This window comes from Atractosteus spatula, chromosome 23 (assembly GCF_055471065.1).
Source record: "Atractosteus spatula isolate fAtrSpa1 chromosome 23, fAtrSpa1.hap1, whole genome shotgun sequence".
Classification (NCBI taxonomy): domain Eukaryota; kingdom Metazoa; phylum Chordata; class Actinopteri; order Semionotiformes; family Lepisosteidae; genus Atractosteus; species Atractosteus spatula.
Window position 1 is genome coordinate 7,564,925 of NC_142728.1, and position 25,283 is coordinate 7,590,207.

At 38.8% G+C, this 25,283-nt stretch overlaps 1 protein-coding gene across 1 annotated transcript; it reads right to left on the reverse strand.

Moving 5' to 3' along the window:
• Positions 1–2,636: 2,636 nt before the first annotated feature.
• LOC148816099 (protein CutA homolog) lies at positions 2,637–20,966 on the reverse strand. Its single transcript, XM_088940582.1, has 6 exons — positions 20,778–20,966; positions 16,209–16,357; positions 6,389–6,448; positions 5,621–5,666; positions 5,070–5,119; positions 2,637–3,875 (listed from the first exon to the last, which is right to left on the reverse strand). Exons 1-6 carry the CDS (start codon positions 20,880–20,882, stop codon positions 3,773–3,775), a joined length of 513 nt encoding a protein of 170 aa, XP_088796708.1. The 5' UTR covers positions 20,883–20,966; the 3' UTR covers positions 2,637–3,772.
• Positions 20,967–25,283: the final 4,317 nt, after the last annotated feature.

Below are 25,283 nucleotides of genomic sequence, written 5' to 3' on the forward strand. Positions count from 1 at the left end.
AATCCAGATCAACACTTTGACCATAAACAGATTAAAGTCCAGTACTTATGCTACTGTTTTAATTTTCAAATGGCTTCTTCCCTTTATGCATTCAGTATTGTCAGATGCGTAATAAATAGAAAAAGCCCAATTGTTCTGAACAATTGGAACGTGTAATTAAGTTAAAAACAAATACTGCAAAAGTCTTTTAAACCTTGAGGTTTTATGGTAACGATGACAGCCAAGCTAAATGCGGTCTGTACAAAAGCATACTATCCACAGATACAAAAAGTTCCATCCATTTTCTAACCACTGCATCCAATTCAGAGTGGCAGGCGAGTCTGGGTTTATCCTAGCAAGCAATGATCATAAGGCAGGGTACGCCCTGGATGGGACATCAGTCCATCACTGGGCACATACCGTATATACACACACACACCAGGGCCAGTTTTGCCAGAACAATTAGTCTACCAGAGTGTCTATGGACTGTGACTGTGGGAGGAAAATGGAGCACCTGGAGGAGACCACTGAGAACATGGAGTGAATTAGAATGATAAAAAGTATTCTGGTTGCTGCAGTTGGCTTATAGATTTGTTCATTTTAGGAGGCACTGTATTGTTTTATTTCATTGTGAAAAAAACGTTAAGTAATATAGGATACAAACTCAGTGCTGTGTGCACTGATTAGAAGGGAGAAGGTTTACCCAGTGGTGTTTGTTAGCGAGTGGAAAAAGAGGGGGATGAGTCATCGGACCTTGGATACTTTGGACCCGCAGTGCTCCTGGTTTATTTTCCCCAAGTACTTTTTAAACCGAGAAATGTTTATTTTGACCTTCTGAGATTGTAGGCCCTCTTGTACTTACTGAATGTTTTGCCCCCGCAAGTCCTGTGTATCTGTTTAAATCGACATGGAAATCAAGTTCTCTCTCTCTGGTTCTTCAGTTCAAGCAGCCAACAGCTGCTTCAGTTGCTCAAGTGGATCATACACCATAACGCCCTATGGCACTCAAGCCCCAAGGCTCTGCATCATTGTTATAGAGGAAGGTTATGGGCCTGATTGTCCCTGACTGCAAATTGACCATCTAATTCATTTCCCATGGACAGGGCAGTTTGCCTATAATAAGGACATTCTGTATCTTCTCAACCTCCACAACAGCAGGGCTAAAATAAATAATACAATTGAAAAAAGCCTAAGTTTTAGGTGTACTATAACTACATCTGAACATAGTACTTCTTTTTATTACAGTTCAAGTCTGTACATTTTTCTCTTCTTTTATATCTTACAAACCTCAACAGGTTTGTAATATAGCAAAAAAAAGCTAAAAACTTCAAACCATTGTTCTGATGTATGACCACTTGGCCTTTCATTTACATTTCCTTAATAGGAACTGTAACATAATGACTCAGTCCTACAATGTAGGGATCTTAATTGTTCTTCAAAAGCTTAGCACAATAAAAGTGGAATTCACTATTTTAATGTTTTGTTGCTTAGTAACTACACCGTCTTAACGATACAAAATTAAATAAAGTCACTTTGTGGATGTTTATTTTATAGAGCATCAACTCTTTAGAGGTAAGAATAAGTTAGAAACAAGAAGATGCATCTTTCCTGTAGATGAAAACATTATCAAAATTATACCTATTTTGCTTTGCATTTCTGTGTATTTTTAGACCATGAGAAAAATTTCAAGCAATACAAGACCATATGGCCCATCAATCTGTTGTTTCACTAGTAATGTCATTTCATGACTCTGCCAGGGTACGGTCCAGTGTCACGCCCTGTACACCTAGAGGGTGCTCTACTTCTGTCCTGTTCGTAGTTCCCTGTGATTATTCATGTTTCTTGTTGTGAAGCCCCTTTTACCGTTACGCATAGGGTCTCTACTGCTCTCCTGGTCATTCCACGGCTTGCCTTTCCTACATCCGTGATATCCAGCCTCCCGCAACTCTTTGTGCAAAGAAATGCTTTCTGTTCTCAGTTTTAAAAGATCTTGCTTATAGTTTCTACTTGTGGCCTCAAGTTTGTGTATCACAGCTGGTTCAACAGAAGTTTATAGAGTTGACTTTATCAATGCCTTTCAGATTTTTAAATACATGAAGGTCCCGTGGAAGTATTTTCTGTTGCAAATTAAACAGGTTTAGTTTGTTCTGCCTATCAGCGCAGAAGAGGTTCTCTGAACTGTTTCTAGAGCAGCTGGTGTTTTTTTTGTGCCTTAGTAGTCAAAATGTCACATGGTACTCTGAGGTCTTGCTTAAGTGGAAAGGTTGCACCATATTTTTGTATAGTGTTTTACTTCATAAACTGACATTTTATGGTTTTACAGTCATATAATCCTATTTAACAAAGTATCTGGTCAACGTTTTCACATTTAGTGTAGATTTTTAATGACAAACCTTTGGAAAGACTTTCAAATCTATTTCAACAAAACTGCTTCTGTAGCCTCTAGTATTAGATTAAATGTATTATTAGAGTTTTGACCCACATCAAAGAAAATTCTGTTTTTCATGTGGGTCAAAAAAACAGGAAATGGTTACTGTGTGTTTGCTGTGTTTCTCAAAATGTTAAGCATAAAGAATAAAAAAGACTTTGGACAAAAATGAATGAAAAAATAAAACACAGATTGTTTATCCTTGTAGAAAATCAAACTGAAACTGCAATTGGCGCATCATAAAAATTAAATCCCATTTTTTTCTTTATTTAAAAAACATTTCCACTTGTTAAGTTTGAAAATAAAAAACAATGCACATTTAATGATTTTTAAATGAATTTTGACAACTTTTGCCTCTTTTAGAGGAGACGCATTTTCTGGTTTGAAAAGCAAGGGAGGTTATTTTTTCATTACTAAAATTAATGTACTGTAGTAAAAACAATCTTCCAAATATTCTGCAAAAATCATCCTCTTAAGAGAACACAAACAATGCTAAACTAAAAAAATGAACTAGGAATAAAAAGACATGGAATAAACAGTATATCTCAAATTAATTTAGTACATTCTAATTTAATACTACATAGCTTTGTGTAGTAGACTCGGATTCAGTTTTGTTTATAATTTAAGATAATCACTAAACTAATTCACATTGAGTTCTATATCAAGTCCAGACAGCACATTTTTATTTAATGCTTTATTTAACTCGCTGAAGTCAGCTGAGAACAAATTCTTATTTGTATTGTTGACCTGCAAATGCATTTATGCAGCGAACCATTTAGTAGATCAGTTTTGTGAGGTTTTCTCAAGAGTAAAACAGCATCTCTGAAACAGAATCTCATCTGAGATTTAAACTCACCAGTGATTGTGACCAGAAATTCCTAAAAAAAGACCTGGCAGAGAATCACTGTTTAGGAGTGGAATTTAGCCAGTTTTGCAGCAGTTTTTTTAATTGAAAGCTGTATCTTCCGATACTTTTAACTCTCTCATGGACACGTTTCACAGTGTGAATAAAAATCAGATTGACTGATAGTTGATTGTCTCAGAGGGTCTGTACTGTACCATCTTCTCCATAGCTTGCTGTGATGAACCAGCTTAGTTAGAAACTGGTTACTCCCAAATGGGAGGGAGGAAAAAAACTGCTGATTTTACGTTTCATTAAGTTTCATTAAAATGAAACTGCAACAGCTAATCAGATAAATTGTTTAGAAGCTACAAAACAATACATCACTGTGATGTCATTCATTTCTCTGACAAGGAATGCTCAGAGATTACAATTCTGATGATCAGATAAACAGTAAAATCCCCGTTTAATCCTTTAATTCCTTCTCACACTCAGGTCTTGTAATGGGAAAGAAATCTGCCAACTCAGTCATCCAGTACAGCATCGTCAATCCACCTCATGAAGAGAGGATTGCCTTGATCAACTGGAAAGCTCAGGATTTCAGGAACTTCAAAAGGATGGATTGATCTGGAAAAAAGTAATATTGTCTCACACCTTAGAGCTTTAGGAGATCCAGACATCATTGCATAAGTTGAATGTATTCGGGAACTTGGTAGGTTTTCAGAATCTCACTTACAGACACTATATTTTAGACTCAGTGAGGATAAAGAGGTGGGAAGATTGCAAGAAGAACATGTGACACACACTGTGGAGGTGTGGCAAAGCACTGGAAAGTATGGAAATTTAAGGTACAAAGAAAACAGATCCTGTGGGCTGTCTGCTGCTCTTGGGCACACAGGCAGTAAGGGTGCTACAATACATGGGAAAACAAAACTTACACACCCAGGATACACCTATAATGCACACAAGTCAAGGGTTAATGGGAAAAGCCAACAGGAATGGGTGTTATTCTGGCTTTTGACTTGGTATGGTAAATCATATTCTGCAAACAGGAATCCTGTAAGACAATTCTTCCTCCAGTTTACATGGTCTTTTTATGTGCTTTTGAGCATAAGAAATTGACGGCCTTCACAGAAGCTAAACACTGAGCTCCTCCTTTAGTAATGATAGGAGTGTGCATGGTATGTTCAATGCAGAATCAGGAGATCCGTATCACAGATTTCAAATGTTTGTTTATCAAACCAAACAATTGCATTCAGTAGTTTATTAAGTGTAGATTACTGGTATTTATTTCATTGTACTTATTGATTGAGATATCTCTTTTAAGCTTACTGAACATCCAATTAGTTCATTAGTTAAAAACACTGTAATTCACTCATATCAGCAGCGAAATGTTGAAATATACATCCGTGACTGTAATCCAATTTTTATATATTTCACAGCTTGAAAGAACTGGACAGTGTTCTGCCAGGTCCATTGCTAGCTGGATTCTATAAAGCCCATTTGAGGCACTGTGGGTGGCACTACATTTTAGTCAGATAGGATATACTTGAAGCCAACAGGTAGATACCAGATTTGAAAACAACAAGGCTATATAGTGTCACATTGATTTCCTAGCATCTAAGGGAATTTTTATATAATGCTTGTTAGGTCATACATGCTAATATTAAGATATCATTGGCTTGCTTTTTTGTTCAAAATAGTAATGTAATTTTTCACTACTGTAATTGATTTAAAGTGTAACTGGACAGAGTGGGACAACATCTATTCTATTTTTTGTACATTTAATACATTAGCAACTATTCCACTGGTATAACTCACCTTACATATTCAGTGAGTTTTGGAATTTTGGACGTCCTTGTCCTTGCAAGCTAGAGAAAACAAAAAAGAAATATTTACTTTCAAAGTTTAGCTGTAATAAAACCTTTGCTTTAATAAAACACGACAATAAATAATACATATCCATCATATAAGTGTACAGATCTTTATACAATAATTTTTGCTGTAATGTGATTTTTTTCCACTGTTTTCTGTTTAATTATCATAAAAACAGACACATTGTGAATAAGTAATACATTCAAACTAATTATAGAGAAAATACCATCATTATTGTGAATCAGAACTCTCTACCTCCTAAGAACTTAGTTCCCATTGAATCAATGGTTTCTATAACGTGATTTTCTAAAATGCTGGATTTTACAGGAGCACAACTTGTTATAACAGAAATGGCTGCATTCTCTCTGCATTTCTACAAATCAAGCATACTCCATCCATAATATGCCTTCATATTTCACAGTCTAATTTTCTTGCTTTTAAAATTAATTAGAAAAAAGAATGTATCTTAGGGTTCTAATGATTATTTTAAAGCATACCACCAAAATTTCAGTTGCGTCTTCAATTTCACCTTTCCAGTAGTACCTACAAAGGAAAAATTAAGTTGTTCATGAGATCACCTCAGATCAAGAGAGTCAGCTTCCATCTTCTCTGCTTTGTTGGAAATTCCTGATGGGCCAGGTTTTCATCACCCGGCAGGACCCTAACACTAGGGTAAACATGTTCACACACGCCTCCCACGTTCAAAGGGCTAAAGATTTGATTGATTGCAGAGTTACCATTTTGTCAGTTCTCAGAAAGTGAGCATGGCTGGGCTTGGTGAGAACTCTGATGGGAGACCTCCCTTAGATGGGAGGCGCCAGTATGTTGCACTCTTCTTTCTGCACCAGCATTTCCAAAAGGTATGGGGACATTGGCCACTCTGCTGTAGCAAGTACTGTCCTTTGTCTTAGATATTACATCAAGGTTCTGACTTCTTGATCATTAAAGAGCCCATTGCACTGTTCATCAGAGTAGGGGCGTCCAGGATGAATTCCTCTATAGGCCTGCAAAGTCTAGTCTCACTAAATTGAAGTAATTTATCATTTTCCCAACTATTCTGCCCTGTAAAACCTGTTTTCCATTATCCCATATTATACTTTAATTGGGTGAGTGTTTAAACTACAGGAAATCATTCTTATTGTGGCAGTCATATGATCTCCTTGGGAACAGATTGAATTCAAGAGGCTCCTGCACTGTTCTCACTATAGTATTAAGGCTCTATAGCCGATTGCTAAACCTTATCACAGAACCATTGCTTCACTTACATGGAAGAGCTTTTTGGCAGAATGTTCACGCAGGCAACAAGTCTCTTCTCCATGATCGCTCTAGGAGAGAAAAAGTGAGCACTTGTCATCTGCACATGATTTATTTCTTTGGCATCGAAAAAAGGAATCATCCATCATACAGAATTATTATTTTTTCCATAGTTTTTACTGGAGACACGGGTATGAGTATGAAACGCATTTATCTGCTAGTATTTGTGAACATTCAACGTATCATCTACTGTAAGTCTTAAATTTCACTGGAGTGACAGTATACTGTATGTTACATCAGCAAAACCCTTATAGGTAAGGACTTTTAGGAAACATTTATCCCACCTGTGTTGCTCAATACTGTATTACACTGCTGTTTGGGAACAAAAACAATACTTCACTGGTATTTGTAACAACATGTTACAAAAAGACAGTGTTATGGCAATGTTTTTGATGCATTTATTTTTCATAAGGACATAAAAGTTGAAACGAGAAGAGAACTATTGCTAGTAGCTTATTGATCTTGCTTCTTACAGGATCCAGTGTTATCTGTTTAAATAGTATGGCTGAGCTGTTTGTTCCAAGAACTCAGCCCTCTGTTAATGCATTTCTGTTTTGATGTTTGGGTATCAGGTATCAGGTATCAGGTAATACTGTATTACACTGCTGTTTGGGAAAAAAACAATACTTCACTGGTATTTGTAACAACATGTTACAAAAAGACAGTGTTATGGCAATGTTTTTGATGCATTTATTTTTCATAAGGACATAAAAGTTAAAACGAGAAGAGAACTATTGCTAGTAGCTTATTGATCTTGCTTCTTACAGGATCCAGTGTTATCTGTTAAAATAGTATGGCTGAGATGTTTGTTCCAAGAACTCAGCCCTCTGTTAATGCATTTCTGTTTTGATGTTTGGGTATCAGGTGTTAAAACTGGTATCAAGTATCGTCTATTCAATCCCAGAGGTATTGTTAGCCTTTAGCCTTTTAGACTACGAATTGACATTTTATCTAACTTTGGACTGATTCCCACGCATCAGTGTCCTTTGTGCAAACAGTCAACACAATTGACCTAATATGGTATACAATTTTAATATAATTGACAATTCATTAAATTATTCACTTTTTATTTCTTATCCGAAGCTCGCAAAGTACTTTATTTACCTCATTAAACCGGTGACTCATCCACAACTGACGCCGTGCATTAGTAAGAGCGTAGGATCAAGCAAATGTTGATTTGCATTTTTTTATTATTGAATACAATCACTTCAATCTGCTTGGATCAGTGCTACAGCTATGAATATACAATACTATGCGCAACACAAACAAAAAAGACCAAACAAACCACAACACAGGCTTTATTATATGTAGTCCCTGCAGTGAGCAGGAAAAAAGCTCCAGTTCATAGTACTCTTTTGAGCAGTAGTCATGCAAAATAGAGATTCTGTGCACACATATATCCATGCCTAAGTTTATGTGAACATAGATAAAAAAGAAAAGAGAGGGAACCATTCAACCTATCAAGCTCATTTTAGCCCTACTAGCAACTTATTGACCCAAGCATGTCATCAACCTATTTCCGGAAATTTCTTCAGATCTCATTCACAGCCACGTCTGAAAAATCATCTTTCCTTATACAGTGTCTATCGTACTGTACCTGTGTATACACACTAAACCGTATGCTATACTGGTTGTGGAAAATGTAGAAACAACAGCTTTTTCTCTTGATGAAATGTATTTTTAGAAATTTACTTACACTATAATGTCCTTTTAACGCAGTGGCTCTTAACCTTTACTGAAGTCTTAAAATCATTGAAGTAGGTCAGTTCTTTAAACTTCAGATACGGTCATGCTTGAAAGTTTGTGAGCCCATTGCATAATTTGAAATCTTTTGGTTTTTTAGCCCCAAAACACATATATAATCAGAATTTGTCACTTCCTAATAAAGTAAAGTATAATTATTCACCAATTGGAGTCTTTTGAAAGAAAATGTCCATGTAGCAAAATAATACACACAGTACACAGATTGTGCAGGTGCAAAAAATAAGCGAACCCTTAGTTCTATGACTTACATCAAGGGGAAGCTGGATCAGGTGGGTCAATGACAGAGTGTTAACCAATTAACTGAGATAACCAATGAATTTGAAGGTCTGAAATGATGTTAGGGAGGAGAAAACAAATAATTGCAAGAAAACAGGTCAGTTACTCTTCCTACGAGTCTAGCGTCATGCCTCGAACTAAAGAAACATCAGCAGAACTGAGGAAAAAAGTAGTGGATGCTCATCAATTTGGACAAGGTTATAAAGCCATTGCAAAAAGATTCGGACTCCGTAAATCCAATGTTAGGCAAATAGTATACAAGTGGAGGGCATTTAAAACAATGGCAGCCCTGCCAGGAAGTGGACGCCCTCCTAAAATTTCACCCAGGGCCACAAGGAGAATAATAAAAGAGGTAAAAGGTCATCCTAAAATAACATCCAGAGATCTAGAAGCCTCCTTAGCTGCCTCTGGAGTAGTGGTGCATAGATCAACAATAAGAAGAGCTCTGAACACAAATGCCATCTATGGAAGGGGTGCAAGGAAGAAGCCTCTTCTGTCAAAAAAGAACAAAGCTGCCCGTCTGAAGTTTGCCAGAGACCACCTGGACAAGCCTGAAGAGTCCTGGAAGTCTGTTCTCTGGACAGATTAATCCAAAATTGAACTATCTGGGCACAACAAGAGGGCCCATGTTTGGCGAAGAGCCAACACAGCCTACCACCAACAAAATCTTATCCCTGCTGTCAAGCATGGTGGTGGGAGTGTCCTTGTATGGGGCTGTTTTTTGTACTCTGGCCCCAGGCAGCTTGACATCAGTGAGGGAATCATGATTTCTGAGAAATAGCAAAGAATTCCTGAGAAGAGTGTCGGGCCATCAGTTTGAAAACTCAAGCTGGGCACAATGTGGATGTTTCAACAAGACACAGATCCTAAACATTCAAGTCCACTAAAGAATGGCTTTGGAAGAAGAGGTTCCGTGTCCTGGAATGGCCAAGCCAAAGGCCTGACCTGAATCCTATTGAAATGCTGTGGCAGGACCTGAAGAGGGCTGTTCATGCAAGACATCCTTCAAACCTCACAGAGCTGGCGGAGTTTTGTAAAGAGGAGTGGGAAAAAATCCCTCCAGCAAGATGTCAGAAGACTGATGATTGGTTATAGGAGGCGACTGTGTGAAGTTATAGCTGCTAAAGGAGGTGCTACAAGTTATTGACTGAAATAACTTTTCCTTTTCAAGTATTCATTTACTTTTGCACACAAGAATATCTGGTGATTTGTTAAATATCACAGTCTAATAATCTATGAGTTCAAATCCGTTTTTGTGTGGGAAGTCTTAAGTTAGGACATTCATTCTATATAGTCATTAAGAGTTCAGGTTCATACTGTATAATATCTCTATAATGTCTAAAATAGTGACCACCTTGATGGCCTCACAAACTTTCAAGCATGACTGTATATAATAATAATAATTGCTTACACTTATATAGCGCTTTTCTGGACACTCCACTCAAAGCACAAGTAATGGGGACTTCCCTCCACCACCACCAATGTGCAGCATCCACCTGGATGATGTGACGGCAGCCATAGTGCGCCAGAACGCTCACCACACATCAGCTATCAGTGGGGAGGAGAACAGAGTGATGTATCCAATTTATAGATGGGGATTATTAGGAGGCCATGATTGGTAAGGGCCAATAGGAAATTTTGCCAGGACGCTGGGGTTATACCCCTACTCTTTTCGAGAAACGCCCTGGGATTTTTAATGACCATAGAGAGTCAGGACCTCGGTTTTACATCTCATCCGAAGGACGGCGTCTTTTTGCAGTCTAGTGTCCCTGTCACTATACTGGGCCATTAGGATCCACAAGGACCGCAGGGTGAGCGCCCCCTGCTGGCCCAACTAACACCTCTTCCAGCAGCAACCAAGGAGTTTTCCGAGGAGTCTCCCATCCAGGTACTGACCAGGCTGACACCTGCTGGGCTCCAGTGGGTTGCCAGTTGTGAGTTGCAGGGTGATATGGCTGTTGGCTATATATCACAACTATAGAATGAAAGAGAGTTATGTATGTAATGTAGTTTTGCAGTACAATTAAGAATATACATATAATTACACTCTTTTTTTAAACCTAAAACTCTAGGTTTGATTAAACAATGTATTTGTACTTAAATTTGTTTCCATCTAGGGTGCTGTCCTGCTTTGCATGCTTTATTTGCCAGGTTCCCATGCAATCTTGAATTGGACGAAGCAGTTAGAAAATGGATGGATGTTAGTTATTTCTAAACGTAAAAGTCGCATACAAGAGTGTCACCTCATAATACCGACCTATTCTGAAAATAACACAGTAATACTGCGTACATATGTTTGGCCACCTGGAGAGCACTGCAGCTGCAAAAAGCAAGTTGCACATGAGTGCATTAGGTGGAGGTAACTTTTAAAATCTTTTTCTGGTCTCTCCATTGAATATGGGTGTTTATCAGTTAATTAAATGGTGTGCTGGCTGCTCAATATCAATATGAGTTTCCTGTCTTTAACTACTCTCTTAGCTTCATTTAGTTTCTGCTCTATTCAAGAACTATTTAGTTGACAACATGTATCCACCATTAATAACTCATGATTTTATCCTGCTCCATATACCAGTGCCTTTTAGAAATGTACAGACTGTGCAATTCACATATAGCAATGCCCACACAAACAACGACAGCCCCCTAAAACCTTTAAATTCAGCAGATTTAATTTTAAATCTGCTCTAGGAGGAGGCATATTACCACCTGGTACTGTTAAGCCTCTCATTCAGCCATGTCAGTGAGTTCTACTGGGCTATCAATAAAGGGCTTATCATTTTATTTTGTGTTGAACTTTGACAACCCCCTCTGTGGCTCTGCAAGCTTAAGTTTTCAGAACAGCTGGGCCTCAGTCACAACCCATTCTTATACGAGAAGGTGCATGTTAATCACAGGCTAAGATGAGCCTTATCTCACAAGAAACCTGTTTGGAAAAAAAATGGGCAGCTAGGATCCACTGTACGCAGGCATCACAATTTAAAATCACTAAACAAAGAAAAGCAACGCCCAAGAACAAATAGAGTTTTGGGAATGTATATTTTGAGTTTAAGCATGGGAAGATCTGGTCTATCCAGCGTATCAGATTCATAGGTTTGGAAATTAAGGGATGATTACGAGTACAGTCACTATAGCTGAGATGAAAGAGAACTTTGCTGCTATCATCCCCTCCAAACTTTCCTACAAAACTCCTTTTCTTTTTCAAAACTGTCATTTGACAGCAGAGGTGGGTGAGACAAAACCTGCTATCATTCGCTGTTCCAGTGCTACCGAGCCCATTCCAGTTAGAAAGCTCTGTGAATCCGATGAGGCTGTACACTGATGTGGCAGTCACTACTCCTGCCTCATTCCTACAGCGTCCTAGATTTGATTTGTGCCAGTGGTACCATTCTCTGTAGCAAGTCCATTTTCGCTTGGTGCTCATATTCTTTCTTGTCTCGGAGACCAGCTGTTTAAGATTGAATGGCAATTCCAAATTTTCCTGACTGAATATGGTCGGATATGCACATGTGAAAATAAAGTGAATGCAATCACATAAATAAAAAGTCCAGTCCTATCCTGAAGATCCTGTTTATACTCAATCAGCCCAAGCATTATCTTCCTGTCATTCACCACATTTCACACACAGTAGTTCAGCAGCACTTCAAATCTGTAATCTGAATTGAGCTTTTGCTGACATTTTATCAGCATACAACTCAACCAACTAGCCTATTTCAAGTTGCAAAAAGATTCAACTTCAAAATAAAGTAGAATTTGAAATAAAAATAGAAAAGAGACCTTACTTTCCTTACTTATGAATGCTGGATAACCCTGACGAAGAATATTTAAATACATTCAATGCATTATTATGAGCAACTTTCTGATTGCAGAGCCTTTTCTAATTTCATGTTCTGATGCCTTAAACAGGACTAAGTACTTAAACTGCCCAATTAAGTTTAATATTATCTATATGCTGGGGAGCGTTGGCTCTGTGGCTAAGGTTCAAATCCCGTGTCCGGCAGAGGAATCCTACTCCGTTGGGCCCCTGAGCAAGGCCCTTAACCCCAACTGCTCCAGGGGCGCCATATAAATGGCTGACCCTGCACTCTGACCCCAAGCTTCTCTCCCAGTCTGTGAGTCTCATGGAGAGCAAGTTGGGGTATGCGAAAATACAAATTCCTAATGCAAGAAATTGTATATGGCTAATAAAGTAAGCTTATTTGATCTTATCTCTTATTACGTAGTTTCAAAAGTGCATTAAACTGAGGTTATGCAATTACTGCACATTTGCTGGTATATGGTGTTTGTATTGGATATTCAGGAGGAAAGTCCATTCCAATCTCACCCACTTCTGCTTGCTTATGTATATCAATCTCACACCAAGCACTTCCCTTTGCATATCTCCACTGCATCTCCCACCACTCCATTTACACTCTTGAACAGCTCCCTAGCTCAGTCCTGGCAATAGTGAGGGGGGCTTTGGCAGTCTTTCCTCACTGTCAAGCTGCCATTCTCCCAGCTAAGTGAGTCTAGCCAAATAAGCCTCACATATGTTGTTCCTCTATCACATTCATTAGGACCTAACCAAACTACTGAATAAGCTGTAGTCAGACGTAATGAAGATAAGGAACAGGTAACGGGTTGATTCCATGCTGAAAATAAAGGAAACACAACATTTCGGCTGTGGAGCCATCTGAAGATAATAGTAATCTCTAAGTGTTGCTAAAAGTACTGTAGTTGACCCTTCCCAGCCATGTGGAAAATGACAAGGTTGATAAGGAAATGATAGTGCAGACCACCATTATACTAACATTGCTTCAGTCTGTTCTGTGATATTTTGCCATAATCTCTGGAATTAACTTGAATTACAAAGCGTTCCCACAAATTATGAGGGGAAAAAAACCTGATACTCCCAGTCAATTGTATGCAAGGCCATAAGTTTAGTTTTCAGTTTAAACAAGGATTAAAGGATTTATTTAACAAGGATTTATTATTGTTAAGTATTCTTGCTGCAAGACGAACAAGTTTTCCTGGCAGCCAATTTAAAAGGATGAATAGCAGAGTTTCTGAAATGACCTTTTCTTTCAGTGAAAAAGGAATTGAGCAGCCTGGCTCTTCCAGGGCCTCATTAGTTGTGCTGTATGACACTGAAATCTCTGCTATGAATTGCAGAGGCGCATCTGGGATGCTGGTATAATGATTCAGTCTGTTTAGGGTAGTACAGCTGCTCTTTTCTGTGTTACAGAGTCTTCACTATTTCTTATTTTCTCTGCTTTAAACTGAATTGGTAGTTCAACATATTGAACTACAAGATTATTTCTTCATAAAAAAACTCAGAAAACAATGCTTTTCTTGTGCTTATTAAGTAAGAGTGCTATATTAAGGCCTGCTATGATCTGGCATTTATAAGTTTTGCAATGTGTGATTCTCGGATTGAGTGAATACTGCCCAGATCAAAAAAATAAATAAATTTCAGTTTCTACAGATATATGCAAATATTTTCCTAAAGCATCTTAGAGGTTTCAGAAAAGCAGAACAAGTGCAGGAAAGCCCATCTTTGACAATAGTAAATTATTCAATTGAAAGTAGTGGTTGGGAAAACTGTGTGTCTTATAGTTATTCTGATTTTAACATGCATTTTGCTTCCAACCATATACAAGCAAGAAAGGACTCACCAAAAATTGTTGAATCACATTTAAAATGTTTTCTTAACAAATTAACCACTTGTAACAGGGCCGTTACAGGCAAAACATTTAAGACTTAAAAAGATATCAAACAGGCTTTTGATATCGCCGATAGAAAAACTGGTAACTGAAACTACTTGTCTTACTCTTCTGTCTGTAAAATTAAAAAAGCTGCAGCAATGCAAGAGGAATGAATTTTTTCATAGTTTCACTTCCTCCTACATTTTTTTTTTTAAATACAGATTCAGTGTTACATAGGCCAAACATTTTCCAGAGTCTCACACTAAAGCTCTGTCTCTCTCCAGCCCTTGTGGTTTGCTCTTAAAGTCACTGGGTAACAGAAAATGAATAGGCTTGGTAAAATGCCAAGTTTAGGGTTTGCTCTGTTTGATAACTACACTGTAAAATGAATAAACATCATATACATAGCAGATTAACCTTGGACAGCTAACCCAGTCTCAGCACCCCTCAAAAATCAAACCCAAAACTATTTCCCTGAACCGAAATGCAGTAACTCTTGAGAAACATTACAGCAACCTACAGTAAACAGCATGGGTCTTGGCAGATATGCTTTCAATTCATTATTGTTGCAATGTGTATCAGGACCAGCCCCTGGAGGAAATTCTAATATCAGATGAAGATTTTATGTTTAAATACACTTGAGGGACAATTGAGTGAATTTTATTTTGAGGGAAACAGGAAAACAAGGGCAGGTCACAGTGTAGAAAATGTTCACGCCCTTGGAACTTGTGCGTAGACACAGCTTTGCAAATTCTGCTTAGTCCACATGAAGAGAGTTTATTTAGCAATTTTCCTTTGGCCTCATTTTCCACAGTTGGTACACTAAATTGTGAAAACCTCTAAGAAGAGTACAGTGCAGTATATGTGTAGCATTAGCTGTCACACTTAGCACCTAAACTGCTGTCTCACACACAGCACAGTCAATTAAGCCTGCTTCACAAAAGCACATTTGGCTTGCTAATTAATCATATTAAATATGAATAGTCATTCATATGTGTTTCATAGTAAATGTAAATAGTAATTTTGCAGTATATCAAGGAATTTCTCACAACTTTATTCGCTATGCTTGCTTTGCCATGATTTCTCAGTGGGTCATAGTTTATCCTGTTCCATAGTTTCAGGGTTTCCTGGGAACTGTGTGTAAGAGTCACATTCACGAGCTCCTATGAAACTATTGTATGAAAATATTATAAATATATGAAAATATGTAAATATTGTATCACAGCAGGTCGGCCAATCTCCATTATTGATTACAGCTGCAACATATCACAGCAACAATGCCTCTTAGGGCTTCTTCACACGGTCTGAATTTTGGCAAGATTAACTAACACCTATTCTGGAGTCACATGGTCCCCTGGCCCTGTGTCATCAGCAGATTGGCATATTTAATGTGAACATATTGTGCTTTGCCTCATGGCTGCAATGCAGACAGAGTTTCTTAACCGAAAGAAAGGGAATCATTTTTAGTAAACAAATGTAAAGCAAATGGGAACAGCTTGAGTAGTTTAAAAATCTCTCATAAAACATGCACATTTTTTGTCATCTGTGTTAATCAGGCAGTGTTCAAAACCCTCAAAAATAGCACATTATGACACCACTGCTTGTTAAACAGCTGGTAATAGAGACTTAATGATGTGGGAGATGTGAATGCTTTTAAAATCTCATGGAACAATTATTGGCACAGGCTGAGCCTGGAAAGGAAACAGAATTTGTTGTTATCTATTCGCAGACGTCAAAAACATCCAATGTTTCAGTTTCTCTTCAATGTGGGGGTCTCCGAACGCATTGTAATGGGCTGTCCCTCCAGTGCCATGCCTGACCTGACCTCTGTTTGACACACGATCCACTGAAGTTACATCAAAATGAAAGCTAACAGATACTCAACTTACACAATCACTGAAAGGCTTAGCATGTCCCCATAAAATATAAAACATTCCATTTAAATAAAAAAAAAACTGAAAAATTATTCAGAAATGGTCACACCTTATTTAGTTTTGTCCTGGTTTTGTGTTATCCATAAGGAGTTTACATTACAGTAAATTAAATAATGTACCTGGCAATGTCCTTAGCAACCTGTTCATTGGGGCAGTTGATCAAGGCCATAGAATGGTATCCTGAAACATAGCTTCCGGTAATTGCAGAATGTAACTGCAGACTCAGGCTCTTTAAGACTGGGAAGACCAGTAGGGAAACCAGCATTGCCTGAGAAAACAAACAAAAGAATATCACTATACTTTCATCAGCTGCGGTATATCACTGTTCATATGTTCCACAGGACTGAAAAAAGTCTTTGCATCTCAGCCCTAGAAGCCCTTGATTAGCATGTTCTGCTGATGTTCAACCTCAGTCCCATGGGATTTCCCTGGTTTGGGCATGCTTTGAATCACTGAATCCATTGAGTGTTTGTTAAGGCTCTTCCATTTTGGTCAAAGAGTGGCAAAGAGCTGTGGGGTTAAGATTCTAGAAATGAGTTCTTGGGGGGTCTTTCAAACCGAACAAACACCTTGGTTAGATTCAGATAATCGATACACCACTGTCAATGAGAGGACCACATTTAGCAAAATAGTTCTGTCTTTATGACAATTTTAGTGTTCTTTATAAACATGTTTTTAATAAATGCAGGACTTTGGACAGATGGCATAAGAAAGATTTTGCATTGTGTCTTTGGATATGCCAGCAGCCATATCACCCTGCAACTCACAACTGGCAACCCACTGAAGCTCAGCAGGTGTGAGCTTGGCCTGTACCTGGATGGGAGGCCTCCTGGGAAAAGCTAAGTTTGTTGCTGTAAGAGGTGCTCACCCTGCGGTCTGTGTGGGTCCTACAGTCCCAGTATAGTGATGGGGACACTATACTATAAAAAGGCGCTGTCCTTCAGATGAGATGTAAAACTGAGGTTCTAACTCTCTTTGGTCAATAAAAATCCCAGTGCGTTTCTAGAAAACAGTAGGGGTGTTACCCCGGCATCTTGGCCAAATTTCCCATTGGCCTTTACCAATCATGGCCTCCTAATAATCCCCATCTCTGAACTGGCTTCATTGCACTGTTCTCCTCCCCACTGATAGTTGGTGTGGAGTGAGAGTACTGGTGCACTATGGCTGCTGTCGCATCATCCAGGTGGGGCTGCACATTGGTGGTGGTGGAGGGGAGTCCCCATTACCTGTAAAGCACTTTGAGTAGAGTGTCCAGAAAAGTGCTATATAAGTGTAAGCAATTATTATTATTATTATTATTATTATTATTATTATTATTATTATTATATACAGCCATGCTTGAAAGTTTGCGAACCCTTCAAGGTGGTCACTATTTTAGACATTATAGAGATATTATATGAACCTAAACTCTTAATGACTATGTAGAATGAATATCCTAACTAAAGACTTCCCACACAAAAATGGATTTGAACTAATAGATTATTAGACTGTGATATATACTAAATAAGTGTAAGGAATTATTATTATTATCGTGTTTCGATTGAAGTACCCACTTAGCAAAGCACAACAATTCTTGCTCTTGCTCTGCAAATCATTAATGACACCAACTAGCTCACTGTGAGTCTGACACTTACTCATTTTTGACTAAGTGTGATTCAAAGTTCAGCTCAAAACCATATTGAGACCCAAGCAGAGGATAAAAGAGTGTTACCAAAATGATGCATGATGCATTAGAGAAGTGAAATGGAAATCTGAAAAGTAAACTGATTCCTAAAATGTAGAGAGCTATGCAAAAAATATATTGGTGCTTTTAGAAAATATATTTCAAGGATGTAACTGCTGTGCTACAGTACGTGCAGATTTTTAGAAAACAGTGCGTCAATAAAACGCACTGTTTAGGTTACCTTAGAAGACAATGTACCAAAACAATATATGCTGTCTGGGTCATTAGATTAGCCGAAAGTAACAAATCTAGTGGTGCTTCTTCTTTTGTTTTTTTTATGTAATCTGTTTTGTCTTAGGGAAAGGGGAAGGTTTAGAAGGGACAAAGTGCTGAGCTTTCTCTTACAACGCAACATCTTATAAAAACCCTGTACTGCTTGTAACAAATTGAGTCTTTGGTTGCACCTTGTAAAGTAGCAGCAGGGCTCCCAATATTGCAATATTGAAATAAAGACCTTACTCAGGTGAGAACTCTCTCTTGTGGTAAATTTCCACGACAGAAGGTACTGTATTTACACCCCAGCATTCAAAATTCCTCTGCCACATTTACTGCAAACAGGCAGTGAAACCTTATGCTGGGAAAGGTCTCTTACTAGGATACATCTTTCCAGGCTGTGGAAGACAGGTTACACATAATGAGGCTTAATTAAAAACTCCAACCACCATGAAAGTCAAAGGTGGCTGTGCAAAAAGAGAGGTAAAAAAACATCTCCAGGAATTCTGTTACACAAATAATCCAGTTTATATCTCTTGTGTTTAACTGTCCTCTAGCCACTTTTAATGACATTTTGAAAATCAGTATGATTTATTATTTATTCTTTTTCTATCCCGGCAAGCAATAGACACAAGGCAGAATACACCCTGGACGGGACACCACTCCAACACAGGGCACAGACAGAGACACACCTGCGTAATCTTACACAAGGGGCAGCTTTCCCAGGAGCGAATTAACCTTCCAGGTTTGTCTTTAGACTGTGGGAGGAAACCTACACGAACATGGGGATAACATACAAACACGATACAGAGAGCACCCCAGAAATTAAACCCAGTTCCCCACCTCTGGAGCCACTGCTGCACCATACCACCCTTATTAGAACTGTATCCAGCACATTCAATATGACTCCAGTTTTAGTGGGAAGGTAATATCAACTGAGTCACTATATTGAAGAAATCTATCAGGAAATGAAAATAATCACGGAAAGCTTTAACAAATAAACAAGATAAACAGCCACGTATGGTACAATAAATAAACAGCCACATACAGTAGCTCGGTCACTTACTGTAAATGTGTTCTTCTGGTACACCTCAAAAACAAGGGAAAATACTTTGACGAGATTTTTTTTTTTAAGTTAGCACACAATTCAGGGCAAAACACAGGCCATCAAAGCAAACTCTGTACCAGGACATTCCAACAGTTTTGATTCAAAACATCAGTCTTATAATCCATCTGTCCGTTTTCTGACTGCTTCATCCAATCCTCTCCTGGCAAGCTATGAGCGCAAGGCAGGGTACACCCTGGACAGGACGCCAGTCCATCACAGGGCAGACACACAGACATAGACACACACTCACACCAGGGCCAATTTTCCCAGAAGCCTATTAACCTACCAGCATGTCTTTGGACTGTGGGAGGAAACAGGAGCACCCAGAGGAAACCCACACAAAAATGGGGAGAACATACAAACTCCACACAAACAGCACCCCAGATCAAGAATTGAATCCAGAGCCCCAGCACTGTGAGACAGTATTGCTAACCACTGTGCCACCATGCTGATAATATTGTTGTTTATCCTTCAACAAAACCCAACAGGGTGATGTTATGACTTCCCTAGTTTTGTCATCAGGCTGATGTACTATACACTGAATTTCTCCCACAGATCAGGTGAAAAATCATTATGGTCTACTGTGTGACGAACTATATTAACCCCCAGTAGTGTCAAGCGATACCATGATTCATTACGTCACATGCCAGGGTAATTATTAAAAATAAACAGTAATTGTAAAGTGTTAGAACTATGATATGTTATTGTTAATTTGGCAAAAATATCACTTCTAATTTTTATTATGTTGCCACAGTGGTTTTCTCTATAGTGTATCCGGGAAAGCGCTTCAAGGCAGATGTTAGGCTGTAACACATGACACGAACTCTAAACCAAGACTAAATGTTCTCCCTTGAAAGTTCAGTAAGGTGATTTCGTAGGCTCACTACAACAAAACGTAGGCTAAGAGCTTTTGCAAACAGTCAAACAACGTACTGTATGCAAAATTATGGTTTCTGTATATCAGGGCAGCAACAATGCCCCGTTGAGATGATCTACATGCCCGCTATTTCAGGGATTAGTTATCTGCAATATTGTCACGTCTTCCAAATGCGGTTAATAGCAGCAAAATATAACGAAAAAAAATCAGGATGAATAATCCTCTCGTTAGTATTACCCGTTTTTAATCAGATATGGGGCTAAACCATCTGGGACTTTTGTTCATTATTCATAAAGCTTGTATGTTATGAAATTCATAACCTAAATGGCAGACTAAGGTAATGTGGCTGTGTGGCAAGGGAAACTCGTTTTATTAAGCGTTTCTAATCAGCAAATTAAAATCCGAAGAGAAAGACTAAATAATTTAATTGTACAAATGACTTTTAATTAGACCACGGTGAGGTAAATCATTGTTCACGATATGTTAGAACGTGAAAAAACCCCGCCAGAGACACACTCACGTCCAAAGTTCATGAAAATGCAATACTGTTCTCAGGTAGGTAAATAACTCGTTTTAGCGCAGGGGGGAAAGTGTTCTGTTGCATATTTAAGTATTATTCATCGTTCTAGCTCTCCTTTTTGAGAGCTGTTTTTGACTACTGCAGCTCAAAAAAGAAAAAGAAAAACTTTTTTTAAGGTGCAGTTATTATTGGTTCACACTTGATTTGCAAAGAATATCGTATACTGATAAGAAATACACAATCTTACCAGGGAAAACATTACAAATCCCGAACGGTAGAAGGGCTGAGAGATATATTCTCTGTGGAGTCGCTGAAAGAACCAATCCATTTTGCATTTAGGAACGAGTATCATTGCACACCTCTCCGTAGGAAGTTGAGCTCCTGACTGAAGCCTTTGAGGAAGTCACAGAAGTGCTACGAGCTGTTGATGCTGTCCAACCTGTGCACGATATTTACTCTAAAACGTTTCCGCCAGCAAATTTTTTGCTTCACAGATTATTATTCCACTTCGACCAATCCGTCAAGTGTTCGCGGCGTGTTGTTCCTGGATGTTCAGATCTGGTTTCACTAACTGAGCCGGAAGAGTGCCACAAGAGTGTCTGGAATGGAGAGGTTGTAGTGTGGAAACGTGGAGTACTGTATATTTGATGAATCCATTGTATAACAGCCTCTTACGTTTGGTGACATGTGGCATAAACTGCACCTGGGCCCGCGGGGGTATTAAAATATCAGAATGGCTTCTGCAAAGGCTGCAGTAGGTGGGTGTGGTTTTAAGTCGCAACGGTGTAAAGGCACCAGTTAATATTTCAGAGTGTACTCTACCCAGGTGACAAAGTGACCAACGCGATTTTACTGGACATTGCACACGCATGGGAAGAAAAAAGTAATTAATAAACCAGCAACTTCAAACATATCATGTTTCTTGAAACTTAAGATCGTCAAGCGAGCTACGGTATAAAACGCTGGCAATCGTGGCGTCAACAGGAGAGCAACGGGTAATGCACACTACTCTACAGCTAGGAGTTACAGCCTAGGTCCGTACATTACAAAAATGTCCTAGTGACCTAGAGTCTGAATCCCAGAATCATCCGGTCTGTCTGTCAGCATTCCCTAATTTTGGACACATTTTCTAGGCCACCTTAGACCGGATTTCTTGAAAATTCGAAAGTCGTATAGCTGCAAAGTTAATTTTGCCGCACCTTTTGGTGACATATATAAATTCAAACCACATTCAGTCGTTTCCGGAGTGACTCATCACACAGCACCATCACACTTTCATGAAGGGCAGGCTCGCATTATTTATCGCCGCATAATAAAACACTTCATGTATTTGTCTTTGCAAAACAAGCAAAGTCCTACAACTGCTGACAACCTGATCGAAGATAACTCGTGCAGACCCTGCTACCATCGCCTCGATTACAGTACTCGTAGAACTTGTAGTGCTCGTACAACTATTTAAATTGCAGTGACGAGAGTGAACTTTTATATTTCCATAAAGAGTACTGTAGTGCATTATTAAGCAATTGTTTTGTTCTTCGACGTAATAGTTCAGTCCTTTGACGTATGATTATGTAAATCCTTTACTTGTTGTAAGCTACAGTACTTTCGTTGCATATGTCAGATTTTGCTAATTTCTGTCCGGTTTTTCCATCACCTTGTTTAAACAATTATGAGAAGGTTGCACAGGGGATAGTACCTTAAGTAGCCACAAGAGGGGTGTGTGAGAATATTTTAAATTGAGTATTGTTTTTCTTAGACCTTACTGAGTTACATAAAATTGCCCTACCAAAGTTATTATATGGCACTGAATTAATCTGATCAGTGGTAGATGTGCAAGTAATTTCATAAAGTTTCGCTTAAATTCATACAAAGGTATATTTTTGTCGTGCGTGGTCAAAACCGAAAGCGACACTATGCAAATGAGAGCTCAGCAGGATTGACACTGTACTTCCTTGTGGATTGTGACATTGTAATTAACACAGATCAGGTTAGCTTTTATAAAATAATGAGGAAGTAAGGACGTTTAAAGCAGAATACTCATTTTTACTGTTTCAGATCACCTCTATATTACTCAGTTCATTCTAATTTAACGGTTACCTGTATATCCTTCGGCATTTGGGATTGTGCGTGTAGGACTAAGGTTCAGAGATCCCTAAATTAACGCTTGAAAACTGCTCTGTTGGCATAGGATCTGATAACGAATTGGACATTTGCTTCTGGACTGGCTTTAATACGGAAAAGGGACGAAATGCAGAAAAAAGCACAAGAGAAAAAGCAAACATATCACAGCAGACATAAAATAGAACTGAAAAGATGAGATTCTTAAAGGAAGTAGTGAATAACATTGACCTGCAGTGCTGTTCCTTCAAAGGACCTTCAATAAAGGATTGTTTAATGCTTTCTTTCATTTTTATTTTCTAGCCCTCAGAACAGCCACCTTGGCAATAGCTATCTGGCGGATGTTGTCAGGAGTTCCCCTAGGCCATTGGTATCTGTATGAATCTGATGGTTTTATGGTTTCTCCTCTTTTAAGATCTTCATTCCCCTTCAGTTTCTTTATTTTCATTTCCTCTGTGGCCCTGTCTGCTGTGTTCAGGGTGACACTCCTTCACTCACACAAACCGAAATAAACCTAGTTTGCACCAGTGAAAACTGCAGCTGCAGAAAAAGCTACACCTCAATGATAAGAAGAGAGCTACTAGGGGAGGTATTCTTTTTTTGGTCTTTTAAAACCCCGATCCTGGACAAACTGACGGACTAATTCAGAGATCTCGGGAACTTCCAGAGATTGTCTCTGTTCTTTGATGGGTTAGTTAGAATCCCTAACTTCCTACTCTGCTGGAAGACCTGGAGTGCAATAAAGGGAATTTTCTCTCCAAGCACAGATTTGCACAACATTTTGACACATTATTATGTATTGTAGATGCAGAGCAGCTTAAGCCCTGTGCATCAGTTGGTGAAAGTTTACCTTTAAAAAAAGTACATTGCATGGTACTTTTTGCACTGTGTTCTCTACATTTTGCCCAGTTAGCCTTTACTTGCCTGTTGCATCGCCATACTGTCACTATGCTTTGCTACACTTGAATATGATAATATGATTTACCATAGAGAATACTCGTATTTGTTTTCCAGTGCCATTGTGTTTGAATCTTAACCCAAGGAAATAGCATTCAGTGGAATTGTTGTAACACTATAGGAGAATATGGTATATGGTATATGGTAAAATGTAAAGGGAAACTATTGTATCAGTAAAATATACATCCATTCTCTAACAGATTTGTTCAATACAGGATAAAGCTGGCAGACAACTGGCACAAGGAGGGGTACACCCTGGAAAAAACACCAGTCCATCAAAGGGCACACACATCCACAATCATGGATGCAGTTTTCTAACTGCTTCATCCAATTCAGGATTGCATAGAGAGCTAGAGCCTATCCCTGCAAGCTATGGGCGCAAGGCAGGGTACACCCCGGACAGGACACCAGTCCATCACAGGGCAGATGCAGACACGCACTCACACCGGTGTCAATTTTCCCATAAGCCAATTAACCCACCAGCATGTCTTTGGACTGTGGGAGGAACCCAGAGCACCTGGAGGAAACCGCCGCAAACACGGAAAGAACATACAGACTCCATGCAGACAGCATCCCAGGACCCCAGGGCTGCACGGCAGAAATTCTAACCACTGTTAGTGGTTACTGTGTCACTGTGCTGCCCAACAGTGAAAAATTACCATATTCATTTTTACTATGGTAAGCAGTCACAAGGGCTGGATGCTTTCACCTCTGTTCATAACAGGATGGCTAGTCTGTTTTTAAGGTGGATCACTTATTGGCCATATACAATTTTCTTGTTTTAGGAATTTGTCTTTTCGCATACCCCAACTTGCTCTCCATGAGACAGACGGGGAGAGAAGCTTGGGGTAAGAGTGCAGGATCAGCCATTTATACGGCGCCCCTGGAGCAGTTGGGGTTAAGGGCCTTGCTCAGGGGCCCAACTGGCTAGGATTCCTCTGCCAGCCGCGGGATACAAACCGGCAACCTTCCAGCCACAGGCTCAGAACCTTAGCCCCAGAGAGCATATATTCTGTGTGAAAGACCCCCACTTGTGTTAGTGTATCGGTGGGGGACTTTCACATTAATTACTCCAGACAGAGATGGAAAGTTGATTTCAAGTTTTATTGATGTACTGACCAGCCTGGCTTTTTTTTGACGGAAAACAAGCAATGCAAACAATAGTAGTTCAGGTGGGTAGCTGCGTCAGCATGCTTAGGCTGCAAAGGAACAAGTAATAGGTTTATTCCGTGCTGAAAAAAGAAGAAAGAAAACATAACATTTCGGCAGTGGAGCCTTCAGGTGTCAAACAAACAATATGCAAACAATAGGTTCCTCTGCCAATTCATTTTACAATGAATTGAAAGCAGAGGTAAAAAAAAGATATTAGAAAGACCAAGAGGGAAATTGAAAGGAATACTGCAATTTCTGCTAAAATAAATAATACAAAGGTTGCTTAGTACTACAACAGTACTGCATAAGAACCATCAAGGATGAAGCAAAAAATACCTGGGAAAATAATGGGAAACTTCTAGATATTGCAAAGGAAATTGATTGATGCATTTATTTTTGCTACCTGCATATAAAGCTCTGCACCTGTGTGCAGTGGATTTTGTCTAATAATTGAATTTTACTTGCTGCTTCTACGGTGTTTGCCAATTCTCTTAATTATAGATCATCAGAAAACTTGGCAAGTTTA